The 16777-nt window shown below is 43.3% G+C and overlaps 3 protein-coding genes across 3 annotated transcripts in view; 2 read left to right on the top strand and 1 right to left on the bottom strand.

The window, feature by feature from the left end:
- Positions 1 to 280: 280 nt before the first annotated feature.
- Positions 281 to 7458, top strand: gle1 (GLE1 RNA export mediator). Its single transcript, XM_018673684.2, has 15 exons — positions 281 to 493; positions 1063 to 1305; positions 1685 to 1843; positions 1947 to 2095; positions 2188 to 2248; positions 2641 to 2898; positions 2983 to 3205; positions 3803 to 3915; positions 4071 to 4283; positions 4779 to 4969; positions 5047 to 5176; positions 5319 to 5423; positions 5852 to 5934; positions 6022 to 6085; positions 6398 to 7458. Exons 1-15 carry the CDS (start codon positions 395 to 397, stop codon positions 6464 to 6466), a joined length of 2160 nt encoding a protein of 719 aa, XP_018529200.1. The 5' UTR covers positions 281 to 394; the 3' UTR covers positions 6467 to 7458.
- A 652-nt stretch (positions 7459 to 8110) lies between these two features.
- ptgesl (prostaglandin E synthase 2-like) lies at positions 8111 to 12297 on the bottom strand. Its single transcript, XM_018673685.2, has 7 exons — positions 11959 to 12297; positions 11190 to 11378; positions 11017 to 11072; positions 10742 to 10894; positions 9715 to 9915; positions 9515 to 9632; positions 8111 to 9431 (listed from the first exon to the last, which is right to left on the bottom strand). The coding sequence occupies exons 1-7, from the start codon at positions 12256 to 12258 to the stop codon at positions 9303 to 9305; spliced, it is 1146 nt and encodes a 381-aa protein (XP_018529201.1). The 5' UTR covers positions 12259 to 12297; the 3' UTR covers positions 8111 to 9302.
- A 246-nt stretch (positions 12298 to 12543) lies between these two features.
- The window catches only part of LOC108881628 (ral guanine nucleotide dissociation stimulator), a 52157-nt gene continuing 47923 nt past the window's right edge, over positions 12544 to 16777 (top strand). Inside the window, exon 1 of the mRNA XM_018673691.2 lies at positions 12544 to 14081. Within this exon, the coding sequence (XP_018529207.1) occupies positions 14061 to 14081 (21 nt within the window). The 5' untranslated portion in view covers positions 12544 to 14060. The remainder of the gene's footprint in view (positions 14082 to 16777) is intronic.

Genomic DNA, 16777 nt, shown 5'->3' on the forward strand with positions numbered 1-16777 from the left:
TGTCATATTGTAATTAGCTTGAAAGATTCGGGGTGAGAGTTGAGTATTTATACAAGTACAACAAACAAATAAAAACATATTTGACAAGACAGGCCGCCTCGGGGACTGAAATACTACATGGTACGTGGTCAGAAATGCTCTTATTAGAAAATGTAATCGTGTAAGTAGATGATAGACATTTTATCGTGTGCATTTTTATTTTTAGGAGATCACAAAATAAGCTAAAATATCAAATATGAGTGCAGGGCTCAGCCGGAACCATAGAGCCTCCGTGCAGTGGGCGTGCCGTTTCTCGTCGGATTGTAATTTATGTAACCTCATGTGGCGGTTCAAAATTTAGCTCGACATTTATCGGTAGCTAGTGGTTTTAGTTTTTGTTTGCTAGTCTGTCGCGATGCCTGCTGAAAATCTACGATGGGAAACGTTAGAGGCCTTAAAGAATTCACCGAAGGCAAAAATCCCGTTCGACCCGTACTGGTCGGAAAGAGGCGAGGTGAGCTAACAGCGGCTAACTCACAGATTAGCTGACTAATGACAAGTGCGGGTAGTGTCCCCGGTTGTTTACCTAATGTTAGCTAACTTAACCCATGTGAATTTACGAATTTAAGTGACAGTTTAAACATGTAGCTCAACCAGGACCATCTGAAGGAAGAACAGAGCCACCATAGTTTGCTAAATCACCGATATTAAACTAAAAGACAGTGGTGGGAAGAAATTTAGTGCATTTACCCAGCTACAGTGTTATGGAAGTTTCACTTTTGATTGATACTGATACTAAAGCTAAGTTTAACACACAATACAACCATAAAAATACACACTAGCTCAACAATTGCCACAATTACTTTGATTTTTTTAATCTGTTTTTTAAGTTACTGAAGTTGCATCAACAAGAAAAGGCTCAGATTTTAATGTGCTGACAAATGTAATCTTCCCAGACTTTTGCGTACAGCTTTACCTCTTTATGTGGTAGTTACTCCAAAAAGAACATGATTAATGTTTAATGTCCTGTAAGACGCCCCATGAATGAATTCCTCTCGTGTTTTAATGTCTTTCTTCTTGCAGCACATCTTGGCAGGATGTAAAGAGGCCATCGGTTTGTCCTCACGCTCTGGGGTCATATTGGAGCGTCTCAGCTCCTCACCCCTGCAGAAGTCCGGCTTTCTGGGTTCCAGCTCTGGAGACTCCAGCCCAGGCCTGTCTGAGGAGATCCCGGCCTCGGGTTCCTCGACAGGATCCGTCGCCGACATCAACAACAAGCACAACACACTCTCCACTGCCCTGACTTTAAAGGCCGAGCGTGAGCAGGCAAGTCTCCTCTCCAGACCTGAATACATGCTGGTAGATTAAAGGAAGAGACGTCAAAGATTCACATTAAAACTCAAACAATTCTCCACTCACCATTTTCTTTTCAACCACATCTCAATAATCGACTTTTTCTAAACTTCTAAATCAGTAGGGTTGATTTCTATGTGACAGAATTAACAGCTGAACAATCCACTAAAAAAAGCAGTCATCTTGCTTTTACTTCACTTACCTGGATTTTACATTTTTAAATTCAGGTCTGAGAACCTGCAGATTATGTGTGTGTGTGATTTTTTTAAGGTGGTCACACTTTGTTTTATTCTCTGTGACTTTGTCTGAACTCTTAATGAATTCTTCTTTTCCTTGTGTCAACGTGCTGCAGGTTGTTAGTGATGAAGCGAAGGATGAAGATCCAGAAGCAGATGTCAGCAAGGTTTCCAGTCCTGTGTCACCACCTGCCATTTCCCTGATGTCGCCCAAAGCCATGGAGACGGCCGGCCGCATCATCAGATTCGAGGAGGAACGTCGAGAAAAGGCGAAGGTCAGACATGACGATTTTTGATTCCTCTACTTAACAATCAACTTAGAAGAACAGACAGGAAGCTCTGCACTCTCTCCTGATTGATCTTAAAACTGTGGCTCAGACGGCGCTCAGACTGCGGCAGGAGAAGCAGGAGAAGCTGGTGGCGGAGGTGGCGGGCTCCGAGTCGGAGCAGCTGAAACGCTTCGAGGAGCTCATGCAGCTGAAGCAGAGGCAGGAGTTCCAGAGCATGAGGGACATGATGGACAGAGAGTAAGAGCCAGCAGCTGGGATGCAGGTTTCTTCCATTTCTGAAACGTTGCATGTGATGAAAATGATCTGAATTTCCACTCTGTGCTCTGTAGAACTAAAGAAAGCATCGGGCGGCAGGAGAAGCTGAAGGAAGAGCAGCGACACAGAATGAAGGTATGATCATCAGGTGACATGCAGGAAAACCAACCTGGAAATGTTTGCTTTAAAGTTGCGCTAGGCGCTAAAACAATAACGCGCTGTGCTGAACCAGTCATGAGTGGTTGGAGAGTGTAGGAGTCAAATCAAAGTCAGCAAAGCTCAGATTATCTGATGGTTCTACAGATTATCTTATCAGATTTTCCTGTGGTGTGAGGTGTGTTCAGAGTGATTTTACTCTCCCTGATCTGCTCAGAAGACGATTGGAGGAGAGCCGAGCGCGCTCTCTGTGGATTGTCATGTGGACAATCAGGAAGTAGCTTTTGAGAGCCTAGTGGTGTGGCTGTGTTGGTCACTTTGAGACGCTGGATTTGGCCTGTGACTCACAACTTGATTGTCCTCGGCGTCAGATCCTGAACCTGCGGCTGAGGGAGGCGGAGCTGGAGCGGCAGCGGCAGGCGGAGCTGGAGCGACAGCGGCAGGTGGAGGGCAGAGAGAGGCTACGCAACCTCAACACCATCCAGGAGGAGATCCTGCAGCTCAACCAGCTGCTGGAGCCCTCCACCCAGACCAAAACCCACCTCCCGCCGGCCAGCCTCAGCTCCTACAGCACCCGCGGGAACCAGCTGTGCTCACAGGTGTCGGAGGTGGTGCGGAAGACAGCAGAGGTCAGTCTGACTCCTGGTTGTTCAGGTTTGGACCAGAGACTTGACCCTGGACTGGTCTGTGTAACCTCTTTTTCTTCTTTTTAGGGAGAGTTTCCCAGCGTGGAGGACATGACTGTGGCCGAGCGAGCGCTCCACGAGATGCGGGCGCTGATCCGGCTGATGCAGGAGGAGGCCGCCAAGGTTCAAGAGAAGAAGAAGAAGGACCAGGAGGAGGAAGAGGCGCGCAGGAAGCAGGCGGAGCTGCAGGTGCAACAGGAGGCGCAGAAGGCGGCGGCACAGTCGGCCAAAGAGAAAGCACAGAGGAAAGGTGAGAGTCATAGTGAAAGAGGAGTAATTTAACATTTATTTAAGAAATCAGAGGCACAGCATTAGGTCGTATTAATACCTCACCAAAGACATGAACACAAACTGAGTACATGCTGTTCATTTACATTGTCAGAATCTCATGTCTTGATACTTAAAGGCAGCATAACACAGTGAATTCAAAAGCTCCATTGACAAAAACAGTAATTTTACTGAGAGGAACACAGGAGCTGCTGGAATACCACTGCCTCCATCTGTTAGTGTGTCTGTGTTATTGTGTTTTACTTTAATAAATGAAGAGGATCTGAACACTTCTTCCACCACAGAAAGTCACACAATAACAGAAATAATCAAACAGATCCAGACAGCAGCTCCTGTGTTCTGCTCGGTAAAATTCCTGTTTTTGTCAATGGAGTCTGGTGCTGATATATAGAGATGTTTCTGGATCTTCCTCTTTAATAAAAAGCTCTGTCTCTGTAGGAATCCTATTATAATGTTGTCAGACACTGAGAAGAACAATCTGAGCCTGTCAGCGGCAAAAACAAGAACTTTGTTGGACGTACTTTGACGTAAACATTTCACTCTCACCATCTTCCCACAGGGCTGCAGAACAGCGCTGAAGACAGCACTTTGAAATGGTACAAGGAGCTGCAGGATTCAGCTGCTCAGTGCGCTCAGTCCTTCGAACAACTCAACTCCCCAAAAGACGCCCAGGTGGGGTTTATGTTCAGCTGTTAATACTCTGATTTTGTCAGTATCTAAAAAGTACTGAGGTTCAACACCTGGACCTTAATATCAAGCGCTGTTGTGGCAAGAAAAAAAGTACACTAAAAAAACCATTTTCTGGATGTACTCGTCTCTCGACGCAGACAAAGAAGCTGAAGCTGGAGCTCCAGAAAGCAGCCACCATCCCCGTCAGTCAGATCGCCAGCAACTCTGGATCGCAGCTCCGAGAAATCTTCGACAAGATCGACAAGCTGCTGTCGGGACGGCAGGTGGTGTCAGGGGGCAAGTCTGTCTCCACCTCCCAGCATCCACAGGGCCTGGAGTTCGTCAGCTACAAACTGGCTGAGAAGTTTGTGGTGAGTCTGTCTGGTGACGTTTGATTAACGGTCACAGGAAGAAAAGGAGGAAATGTGTGATTGAACACGTCAGCGTTACTGATTATAACTTTTAAACTTGTCATATTTCATTATTTGAAAACATCACTGAGGCCTAAAAAGGTAAAACTATCTGGGTTTTTCACAAAAAAAGCAAAGGCTGGAGATGAGAAGTTTTTGTAGTAGAACTTTGTGTTTTTCTTTCTTAACCTATCCCATGATGCATTTCATGAACCCCTCAGTCCATACGAGGCGTCTCCACACCTCGGACGTTAGAAAAGCTGAACACTGAGAATATCTGACATTTACATAAATGATCACTCCTCATGGTTGCTGATTATTTTTCTGTATTCAGCTCTAGTCCAGTCCATGTCTGAGCTTCCTGGTTTCTCTACACTTTACATTCATATTCACTGTATTTGATTTACAACCTGTAAATCAAACCAAATCAAATAAAAACAAAACTCCTCTGGACAGAAACAAGGAGAGGAGGAGGTGGCGTCTCACCACGAAGCGGCCTTCCCCATCGCCGTGGTGGCCTCTGGTGTCTGGGAGCTGCACCCTCGGGTGGGAGACCTCATCCTCGCCCACCTGCACAAGAAGTGCCCGTACGCCGTCCCACATTACCCCCCGATGAAGGACGGCACGCCTCTGGAGGAGTATCAGAGGTAAGTTTACAAATAGTGAAGTGTGGAGAGTGTACAGGTGCAGGTTTGCGTCAGGTATTTAATGTTCTCCTCATCAGGATTCTTGGATACCGTGTGGACGACTCGGGGATGGAGGGTCAGGACAGTTTCCTGAAGAGGATGTCCGGGATGATCCGGCTGTACGCCGCCATGATCCAGCTACGGTGGCCCTACGGCTCCAAGCAGGGGGTAAAACCCTGTCTCACTGTCTCTCTGGTTCCAGTATTATGACTGTTGTCTTTCCTCTCTTTCAGCCCTGTTTTTGTTGTAAATCATAAAGTAACCTCATCAAAATGTCCGTCCATGTTTTAATACCTGACTGTTGTTTCAGGCTGCTCCTCACGGTCTGAACCACGGCTGGCGTTGGTTGGCTCAGATGCTCAACATGGAGCCTCTGGCCGACATCACAGCGACGCTGCTGTTTGACTTCTTGGAGGTGAGTCCTGCTGGTTTTTAACAACACTGCTGGTTCATGTGTCCGTTCATCTGTCCCTCTTCTTCAAAGAACCAGAGCTGGAGCAGGAATGATCTTAAAACCAGTAAATAAGTTAGCATGTTAGCACGTTAGCACAGGTCTGTGGTTTTAACACAAGCTCAAGACATTTTCAGGTTTGATTCTCCGACATAAAATGGGTCAGTAAATCCCCCACTCCTGATGTTTGAAGCTTTTACGTGTCTTAAAAAAGGCGGTTGCTAACGAGTGTCTAAATGAGACTACAGAGGTTGTCGGGGACGTTAACATGAAAACCCATCTACTCACCAGTCCACCTTTACAGCCTCGTTGTGTTTCTTAGCTTCTTACTCCTGGAGATTCAAACATCAGAGCAGTGGTGTTCACCTGTTTGTCTGCTCTGTCTCCCTCAGGTTTGTGGTAATGCTCTGATGAAGCAGTATCAGGGTCAGTTCTGGAAACTCCTCCTGCTTCTTAAAGAGGAGTACTTCCCCAGGTACATTTCAGTGACTGATGAGATTATATCAGCAGCTCTAACTTTTTGCTCTTAAACGTCTCACCGTTGGTCTTGTGTCGTCTCCAGGATTGAAGCAGTGACCAGCAGTGGACAGATGGGCTCAGTCATCAGACTCAAACAGTTTCTAGAGGTAAGATACTCTCTGCTAATGTTACTGTAGCTGGAGCAGAGGAGACAGGTTGACAGCTCGTTATGTTAAGAGCAATAAAAGCTCCAGCAAGTGTTTCTCTGAAAACAAAGATGGAAACGTCCAAAATATCGCATGCAATCTGGCGTCAGTGATGTGGATGCCAGCTGCAGAGAACAGGGAGGATCCTGACCAGAGCACCAGCAGCTCTCCTGCAACTTTATTTAGAGTTTAATCCAGTTTTAACCCTCCGTCCCCGTCCCCTCCCAAAAAAAGCTGATCCACATCTAAACTAAACTCAACTTTGTCTCCCAGACGTCGCTGCAGAACCGACAGATCAGTCCGCCCAAAGGTCAGCTGAGCTCCATGTTCTGGAGGTCGTGATGGAGGAGACGTGTTGGATGTTGCCGCATGATGCCGTTTAGAGCTGAATGAGGCAGGAAGAGAGGGATGCTGGGAAACAAGCTCTGTGGCTGGAAGACGCTCATCACATCTGTTAAACTTGTAGAAGTAACGCAGCTTCCTGCTCAGGTTTCATTTACCGGACGTCTCAACGAGGCAGCAGGCGGACGACGACGCACCGGAGGCCGCGCTCAGCTACATTTTTAGACTTGGAGATATTTATCAACAGCTTTGGATCAAGTTTAGAGCTGCTAACAGAAAGATATTTATCTGTGGGGAGCACTTTTGGAAGAGCACCGACATCATCTCGCCAACACATCCGTCCTCACAACATCTGCTCAAATGGATCGCGGGTTGTCCCTCGTCCAGATGTGTCTCCCTCTCACAGCTTCAGAGTGTACTTGAGAATCCATTTATGTGCAGCAGAGATGAGGACATGCAATAATGTTGAGGTTGACGCCTCTGCTTTTTGTGAAGTGCCTGAAGTTCTCCACTGTTCACGGCTGTTTACGTCAGTTTTACTGTTCGTTTGTTGTGATTCCTGTGAGGAAAAAGCTTTTTATCCTGCTCATGAAATTTGGTCACTACAGGATCAGTCCCACTACTCAACAGTCGCTGTTCAAATCAAAATTGTGTCGAATGAATTGAGTGTTTTGCTATTTATTTCTTCTTTTTTTTTTTTTTTTTTTTAAACGAATCCACCGTGTGGAGCGAAGATTTATGGTTCAATCATTGTGAAAGAAATTACCTCAAAGTTAAAGGTGACGCTACAGACGTTCTTCAGCCATTGTTTTCAATACTTTCCTCAAATTGAAGCAGAAATGTGTGAAATTCATTGATTCATTTTGTTGCAGCTGCAGTGTGTCCTGAGTATAATGTAGAATAAACAGGTGTGTTAAAGCGCCAGAATGATTGTAGTCTTCAAGCGTTCTGTAAACTGTCTGAAATAAAACCTCATCAGTGGTTGACTGGAAGTTTGTGTATTTTTCCCCCTTTGAGAAAAACTAACTAACTTTACTTGAAGTCATTGTAAAGAGTAAAAATGGATGGTCAGAACCAGTGAGGTGTTTACTTGTTTTTTACCTTTCAAAGAACTTCTCACCCCCCAGACATCTGCACGCTCACTCTGCTCCACCAGCAGCTACAGACTTCTTCCTCCAAGGACCAGGTCTTGCATTCTCAGAGACCGAGCTTTCTCTTCTTCTGCTCCGCGACTGTGGAACCCTGAACATCTGAGGGCTCCACAGTCAATAAACTGTTTTAAAAAGGTTTAAAAACGCACCTTTTTAAAAAATCTTTTAACCTGTAATTTTGTTTCTTGTGTAAATTTTGATGTTTTATTCCTTTTAACTGTTTTTAATTCATTTTGACTACTTTTGTAGCACTTTGAGATTTTCTTGCTAAAATATAAAGTGCACTATAGATAAAATTTATTATTATTATTATTATTACCTTCAGATATTTTACCACAGACTAAATGACTGATGGGAAAACTACAAAATTCTCCAAATTAATTTCATATTTGTGTAACGTGTTTTCTTCCAGACCTCCATCCTGAACCCTGATGATTTTTATCCACCAGCGTAAAATACGATCTGATGGGCAAATGAAAATGAAACACACGACTCCAGCTTTCCTTATTTATTTAACCTTTTTACAACTATGCACATTGAGTTGGTTTTAATACAATTAATCCAGAAATTAATCTGCAGTTTGCATATTAAGTACATTCAAACTGGCAGCTCACCGGTTCTTTGTACATTTTTTTTTCCTTTACCTCCAAAAGAAAGAACACCAGCCGATGAGCTTATTGATTCCTCACTGCCACACTGATCCTGCATCAGTTAAATTAACAGAAAAGAACTGAAATAAATACAGAGATAACCAGATCTCCTGAACCAAAAATTACTGAAAATCAAAACGACCAGTTTTCCCAGACAAAACTGCTGCGATGTGGAAACTGTTAAATCAACATGAACCTTGAACTGAACATGAAAAGAAGAGAAAACGATTGAAACAGTTTAAACAGAGTTCCTACGTGTGTGTCCTCTTTATACTTTAAAGAGTCTGAGAACCAAAACTTTAATATTTATGAACAAAATGTGAAGAAATTACAACAGATTTGTTCAGTAGAAAGATCTTATTTTGTTCCATAAATAACGTTTGTTGAGGCTCATACTCTTTGGCTGAGAACCGCTGAAACAGATCCAGATTTATACCAAATCGTTTCTTCTCAAACCTCAAGGCCTGGAAATGTGTACAATCATTTCCCAGACTTGTGCACAGAAACCCTGTGGACTGTTTTAACTATTAAAGCAATAATAAGTCAGATTTTCGCTTCCTCCCCAAAAACAAAATAAATCTACATATTTGCAGGAAATTGACTGATGTACTCGTTTACTTGTGTTGTGGAAATTTGACTTTACTTTGTTATTGAAGTGCTTTAAAACTGCAGAGAAGGTACAGTATGTTTCATTGACGTTGCAGTTGCAGCAGCTCACCAGTAGGTGTCAGTAAAAATTACAGACGCCCTTCAATGGTCCTAATAGGGTCAATTTAAATGTCTGATGGCAGCGTTTCCATGTGTGCGATCTCTTTATCTACGTGAATGTCTGCAGTTAACTCGTTCTTATAAATCAACGGGTTTAAATTCATGTGCAGGAAATCAATCAACTGTTTGATATTTCCTCAGCTGAAGCAGAACTTCTCGCTTCCCCAACGCTCGCTGGACGCTTTTCTTTCTGGAGGTTTTAACGTTCGTTCAGTCTTTCTGAGGCTGACTGCGGACTCCTTCGCCTCGTCCGGCTCGGTTCCAGCTTCAGTTTCGGCCCTCGTGGTTGAGCGTCGCCCTCTCCATGCGCCTGTACCAGTGTTTGACTTTGGTGTTCTCCATCATGTCGTCAAACGCCTGCAGGCCCTCCATCACCCTGAGGACGCCGAACACCGCCTGTAGTTGGAGGAGAAGCATGAGGGGAAAGCCGGAAAAATAAAAAGTAAAACCTGCAGAGATGCACAGGTGTGTTGCCTCACCAGATCTGCCAGGTTGGGATGATCTCCACCCATGAACTTCCTCTTCTTGCCGATGGCTGCCACCCAGTCGTTGACGGCCTTGTAGAGATCCTGCCTGACGTCGTCCTGCAGGTTGTGTCTGTCCAAACAAAGAGGATAAAAACACAGATTTAGTCCCAACATCGGCGACAGAAGCAGATGCATCTTCCTGTTTCACTCACCGACTCTTCAGCCTCTTGGAGATGAGGAACATGGCCGCAGCGCCGACGTATTTGGCGAAGAAACCTTCGAAAGCACCGAACTTGCCCTCGCGTACGATGTAGTCGAAGGACGCCAGGGCCTCGGTGGTGGTCCGGTACACGTTGGGGGATATGAGGTGCACGAGCCAGTCGTCGGCCCACTGACGCCACTTCATCTCCTCTCTGGAAACAGAGACGGATTTACAGTAAAGCTTGGTCCACCTCTGACACCAGTAGAATCATAACTCCAGTGTTTTTGAACCTGGGTCTTAGTTTCCCATGTTTTTGACTGATGGGGACAAAAATCCTTATAATTGTTGGCAGTATTGAACAAGAACTGTGTACCTGTTCACCAAGAACAAGTGCTGCAATTTAATCCAATGGGTATTACGTCCACTAAAGTTCTTGTTTTTTTTTTTTCAGATTGTTATTACAAGTGTCTGACAACATTATGATAGCATTCCTACAGAGACAGAGCTTTTTATTAAAGAGGAAGATCCTTTAGTTTAACCAGAAACATCTCTATATATCAGTACCAGACTCCATTGACAAAAACAGTAATTTTACGGAGCAGAACACAGGAGCTGCTGGAATACCACTGCCTCCATCTGTTAGTTTGTTTGTGTTATTGTGAGACTTTCAGTGGTGGAAGAAGTAATCAGATACTTTACTTAAGTAAAAGTAACCACACAATAACACAAACTAACTAACAGGTGGAGGCAGTGGTATTCCAGCAGCTCCTGTGTTCTGCTCCGTAAAAGTCCTGTTTTTGTCAATGGAGTCTGGCATTGAAAAAAAGCGATATTTCTGGTTAAACAAAAAGGATCTTACTCTTTGATAAAACAAGAGTATTTGTGTTGTTTCTGCCTGTCACACTCCATGACAAGGTGTCTTTCTTTACAAAAATGTCTGTCCTGTTTGGTCAATGCGACTCCCCCGCACTCACCTCTCTCTCTTGTACTCCCTCTCTCTCAGATGTGAGGAGGAGGAGCCACATTTACAGACTTACTTCTGCATCCCCTTCTCGGGGTAAATCATCGCGGTCTCTGCTTCGCTCAGCATCAGCCAGTACTTGTTGCCGTACTCGGTCACCTCCTTCCCGCTGTCGTTCACAGACTTCATCTCCGGGTAGCAGCGAATGATCTCAGACACACTTTTCTCACTGGATGACAAAACATTCTTGTTTATTTAACAGCAGCAGGATGTTTGATGTTCTGTTTAATTATAAGAATCATCAAGAGAAAACAAACACTCATGTCTCATTTAAAAGAAGCTACAACTTACTTGTTGATTAAATAAGTCTTGAGGGAGCTGATGATGACGGATGAGTCATTCAGTTGCTGCAACAAAAGGAGGAAAACAAAAAGACTTCAGGGATGATTCTTTGTAAAGATGGAGGCAGGAGCAGCAGCTCTCTGGTGTCGTTCTGCTGCTCCATTTCATTTCCAGTCTCTTACCACTTCGCTGTCCACCATCAGGATCGGCACTTTTCTGTACACCGACCACTTGATCTCCTGCCTCATCACCGGGTTCACCTCCACGATCTCGTACGGCAGCCCATAGAAGTCCAGGAACGCTCGCACCTTGCTGCAGAACGGGCAGGTCTTGTACTGGTACAGGGTCAACTTCAGACCTCCGTCTGGAGCCTGGGACAAGATCCAGAATCAGACTTTATTCACCAGGTTCATGTGTACAAGGAGCTTGTTTTGGTGCAGACTCAGAGCAGCAAAGTTAAGAAAGACGCCTTCATTTTTTGGACACAAGTTGTGTTGTAGATTTGATTTTAAATGAATAAAATACAAGAGAAACTGCTGCAGAGTGCTCATAACTTGAGGCTACAGCGATGGGTTCATCCTTCAGCGGTACTCTGAATCTTTGTGCAAAGGTTGAAGAGAAGAATCAAAGCTGTAACTGATGAGAGTTTAGGGGTCTGAATACTTTTGATATTTAATACCTTTGCATAAATTTCTAAAAACATGATTTTACTTTGTTGTAGGAGTTACTGAGAGTAGATTGATGGACACAAATTGTAATTTTATCCTTTCAAAATTAAATGTAAAAACACAGTTAAGTGTGCAAAAATGGAGGGGTCTGAATACTTTATGTATCTTCAGGTTTCTGTGTCTTTAAAATAGAATAAACTGCAAACTGACCCCAAACTAGATCCATGCTGTCAAAGGGACGCAGCTCACCTGGCTGACCTACAGGTCACCTGCCCGGACTCACCTTGGTCGTCTCCTCCTCGGCGTGGAGGTGCTGCTGGACGGAGAACTTCACGGTCTGATACAGACCCAGACCTCCGCCGACCAGGAAGGCGCAGCCCAGCACCCTGCCTCCTCTTCCTCCCCGCAGAGAGGAGAGCAGCTTGGACCGGACCCCCGCGCCGCCGGTACCGAACGCCCTCCTGGACCCATGCGTGCTCACGTTCCCCACCAGGGAGGAGACGGTACCGGGCCGGCGGGCTGCCGGGGACTGTAAAAGAGACCAGCCGACCTTACCTAGTGTTCTAGCGCAGGCGGCTGCCATGTTGGGTTTACATAAAGTCCCACAATGCACCGGGAAGGAGGAGATGAAGGGCTTTTTTACCCTGAACTAAGTCTGTCAGGCTCCAGTGGCGTTCAAAAGAAAAAACTGGGGAGGGGGCAATGAAAGGACACCATGGATATAATATAATATAATATAATATAATATAATATAATATAATATAATATAACAACCTGTAATTTTTTTTGTTCCTATAAAGTAACAAAAAATAATCATAAGGAGAAGAAATACGACCACTAAAATGCAACAAATGGCACATTGTGTCACACAGAAAAGAGGCAAAAATGTAGTTTATTGTGCGACTTGATCAATCATATGGTCTATACAGTGAGAAAAATATCCATTACAATTTTCAAATTCTAATAATTTTATTCATCCCCAAGGGAGAAATTAAAGAGCATGGATGTGCTTTCTAATTATGTGTGTTTACTGGTACAAAGACTGAATTTATTCAACTGCAGAAATCAGTTTATAACAACTTAATATTCTTTACATTTAACATTTAAAGTTTTCAGATCCAAGAAATTCCTCATAACTTTGAATATGAGTGTTTATTGTTCCTGTCATTCTAATGCTGTAAATATAGCTATGTTTACCAACATGTGTGTTCTCCCTGGTTATGTATTAAAAGTTTTGTGGGAAGAAACACTAAGTACAAAACATAAACTCAGGTGGCAGTTTATTAGGTACGCCCAAAACCTCCTTCCTTTAACTGGGCGGATATAATAAACTTTTATGGTAATTTTGATACATCAAAATTAAATAATAATATAAACTGTGGGCATTAAGTGTCAAAAAGATACAAATATTTTATTTTATTTTTATTTTTTAAAGTAAACAGTTTTAAACAAATTAAAGTATTTTTTTATTAATTTATTTGCAAGTATATTGTTGAAGAAAATTGTGATGTGTTCAAGAACGTCTGTTCTTGCCTTTGTGTCGTGCTACGTGTGGTGCATTCAGGAGCGTCGTTGTTCGGAGTCGCTCTCGCACCGCAGCAGCGGCAGAAGCAGCGGTAGCGGTGACGGTGGCGGCAGCGGCAGCGTCTCGTCTTAGTGAGCGCGGAGTTTCCCCTCAGCCAGCAGCAGCAGCAGCAGCAGCATCCATTTAAGCATCCGTGTTACAGTGGTCAAATCTCCACATCTCCCACCTCCTCCACCCCCCCGGACTGACCGCTCTTCACTGGGATGTCGTCGTCGAGTATCTGGAGGGAGGATCTGGTCGGGGGAGCCGATGCTGGAGGAGTCCTCTCCGTGGTATTTCTTCGAGCGTGACTGGAAAGGGAGCGGAGCGGCGATGGATGAAGGCAGGAGGGGACAAATACAATTTTGATAATCGGCTGCTTTTTTTTCTTTTAGCTAGCTATCGCTAGCACGCTAACGTTAGCTAGCCCTCTGCTCGCCCGTTGCTTGTCACCCCCCTCCTCCTCTTGCAACCCCGCAACCCCGCACCCCACCTCCTCCTCCCCCGTCCAACTGGCGAAGTGGTGTTTTCCTCCATGAATAAAAAACACTCCTTAATGCCTTTTTATATTCACGTCGAGACATGCCGGAGTCAGCGAGGACATTTCTCTCAAGGATGAAGCACCGTGGCTGTCTACTAGCCTCCCGACGTTAACCGCTAGCTAGCATCGGTAACCGTTAATTTTTTTTCTTCCTCCCGTTTTTTCTTCTTTTTCTCGCTCATCCGTGAAGAACAAGATGCTGGCAGAGGAGGAGTGTGTCTAAACGGTGAACCTGAACTCGCATGGATACACACTCCATGAAGGTCATGATACTGAGAGAATGATCATGCTGGAAAAACAGGTAAGAAATTAGCATCAAGTCGCATTTAAAACGCACACCTGGGCTAATTTGCATATCGGAAGCTAGGTGCTAATTAACACAGCGTCTCTCCCGCAGCTTGTATCTGATAAAAAGCTGCTTTAAAGGTTTGATTGGTGCAGTTATTCTGTAGATGATCAATACCTTTCTCATTTTAACCTTCCTCTCTCTCTGTCTCTGCCCTGTGTAAAGTCAACCTCTCTCTACCACTGTGTCACCAGCTGCCATACAGTAATAACGATAATTGTTTAAAACGTGTCAGAAAACAGTGGAGAATGTCACATTTATTGAGGAAAGCTGCTGGAAACCCACATTAATCAATCAAAATAATTAATATTCAACTTATTTATTAAGCTAAAAGCCCAAACACGTGCTAATTTGGGTTTCTGCAGTATTTCTCTAATTAATTTCACAGTAAATCAACAATATCACTTGATAACTTTGGGTAATTGTGATAATCATTGTCATCAGGGCTGCAGCAGCTTGTATCTGATAAATGTGTGCTCTTTAAATTACCTTGCTGCAGGTGTGTCACCCTCATTATAACCATTATAACCTCTGTTTCTGTGTCTCTGCCCTATTTAAACACAACCTCTCTCACACTCCTGCTGCTGCTCTACACACACACACGCACAAAAAGACTACACTATGTCAGAGAATAGCGGAAAATGCCAGTAGTGGAAAGTCAAAGTTTATTTTAAGTGTGTTACTCACAGCTGGGGCTGAGCGATACTCAGGAAAAGTCATATTGCTGATGTTTTTTTTGCTGGGGTTTGTTCTAAACAATAACATTTCCTCACATCTGGAGAATATGGTTTGTCTCTGTAATACCACAATGCTTCATTTATAATGACACATACATTTTACCTTTATCAGAAAAGCTGCAGCTGCTGTGATTTGAATATCACAGTTCACTCTTGTCTGAACACACTTTATATCAGGAAACAGTAAAGATGTAAAAAAGTGTGATACATTATTAGAAGAAACACAGATAAAATAAAAAAGTAGAAAGGGTAAAAAAGATGAATTAATAGAGAAAACAGAAATATAACAGGTAGAGATAAAGCACTGGGAGGAATGACTGTAAATATGTACAGTACTTGTACTTTGCTTGAGTATTTCCCAGGGTAAGGTAATAAGATACCCTGGATAATTAACCTTAAGTGAGAGGAGTTGATTTTTTCAGCTGTTGGTGGCAGAAAATAATCAAATGAAAACATAATTTGAAGAACTTGGGATGAAAATATGTAAATATTAGATTTAATGATCTTTAAAAACGGAAATTAAATATATATATATATTTTTAAGTATTTTTGCCAGTCCGAAACTAATGTATAAACACAATATACTGTCATTATTGGACAAAAATGGCATGAAATAAGAGCTGCAATGAACAACAGAAAATAGCCAACAGCTATTTTCTTAACTGATAAATCATTTGAAACATTATTTTAAAAGAAAAAGCCAAATATTCACTGGCTGATTTGATGTTATTTGTCATCACATGTGGCCATTTTCCACTGTCTCCAGTCATGAAAATAATTATTAGTTGCAGTGAAACATAAGCTACTGCTGAAATCATTGATTTATTGATTCAATGATTGACAGAAAAGTGATCATCAGCTTCTACAGGCTATAGATTTACAGCTTCTCTCCATCTCGTGTCTTTATAAACGCACTCTCTTTGGATTTATAACAGTTATTCAGACAAAATAAGCAAATAAAAGGCTCTTTAAAGAGCAAATAATGAACTGATTAATTGGAAAAATTACGGACACATGAAAATATAGGATCATTTGCCAGAAATAAACCTGCTGGTGTTTGCGTTCAGCCTCATTAGCCTCAGTTTTATTTTCAGCTGCAGACCAGAAACCGTCTAGGAAACATCATTCAGTCAGTAGAGCTCATAACCTCCTCTGTCCAAGAACTGTGGGGGGGTGGGGGTAGATTTGGGGGGGTGGGGGTAGAGGGTGGGGGCACTGAGGGGATTACTTCCTCTTGTTTACTCCCACAGCAGCATCACTGACCATAAACAAAAGCCGACACATGAATGATACATCACAGCCTCAGAGATGTGAGGCGTTTAGAGGACGACTGTGATGATGATTCTCGATCGGTTTCGTTGCCGCGGAAACGCTCGGTCAATTAATCCATTAGTCACTCAGCAGGAAATCAGTCAATTTACATTAATTGCTTGATATTGATTCATTGTTTTTCTGTGTAGTGAGCTCAACTGGGTGTAGGTGTGAATGTGTTTATGTGCAACATGTATTCTGCATAATGCCCCAATGCATGCTGGGATATGTAAAAAAGGGGAAATACCAAAAAGTTGCTGGTTTTGTTGTGTTTGTTTAGTTTATTTTGGCTGAATGCACATTTAAATGTTATTTCTACACGTGTGTGTGTTTAAATGAATATTGTCTAAAAGGGTGTTTTTTGGTGTACGGCTTCTAAAGAGCATTTTAGGCAGAATTAACTTGAGCTGTCGTCACTCTGGACTCTGGTAGAGCTACGTCACATTGTTTTCATGTGCTGCTGTGTTGTGGAGTGTGAACTCAGTACATGTGTGAGCTGCAGTCTGAGTGTTGCAGCTAGGGGGCGCTATAGCATGAATCAACAAGCAATAGCTGATCCTTTCTCTAGATTGGTGCATATTTCTGTTCCACAAAAAGCCCATA

This window comes from Lates calcarifer, linkage group LG13 (genome assembly GCF_001640805.2).
Source record: "Lates calcarifer isolate ASB-BC8 linkage group LG13, TLL_Latcal_v3, whole genome shotgun sequence".
In the NCBI taxonomy this organism is placed as follows: domain Eukaryota; kingdom Metazoa; phylum Chordata; class Actinopteri; family Centropomidae; genus Lates; species Lates calcarifer.

Bases quoted from the DNA above. Each gene is read 5' to 3' on its own strand.
- gle1 (XM_018673684.2), top strand. From the start codon at position 395: ATGCCTGCTGAAAATCTACGATGGGAAACGTTAGAGGCCTTAAAGAAT. The intron at 2,096-2,187 runs GTAAGAGCCAGC...TGTGCTCTGTAG, and splicing joins AGGGACATGATGGACAGAGA to AACTAAAGAAAGCATCGGGC. The intron at 3,206-3,802 runs GTGAGAGTCATA...ATCTTCCCACAG, and splicing joins AGAGAAAGCACAGAGGAAAG to GGCTGCAGAACAGCGCTGAA.
- ptgesl (XM_018673685.2), bottom strand. From the start codon at position 12,258: ATGGCAGCCGCCTGCGCTAGAACACTAGGTAAGGTCGGCTGGTCTCTT. The intron at 11,379-11,958 runs GTGAGTCCGGGC...ATCTTGTCCCAG, and splicing joins CCGAGGAGGAGACGACCAAG to GCTCCAGACGGAGGTCTGAA. The intron at 9,916-10,741 runs GTAAGTCTGTAA...CTCTGTTTCCAG, and splicing joins CCCGAGAAGGGGATGCAGAA to AGAGGAGATGAAGTGGCGTC.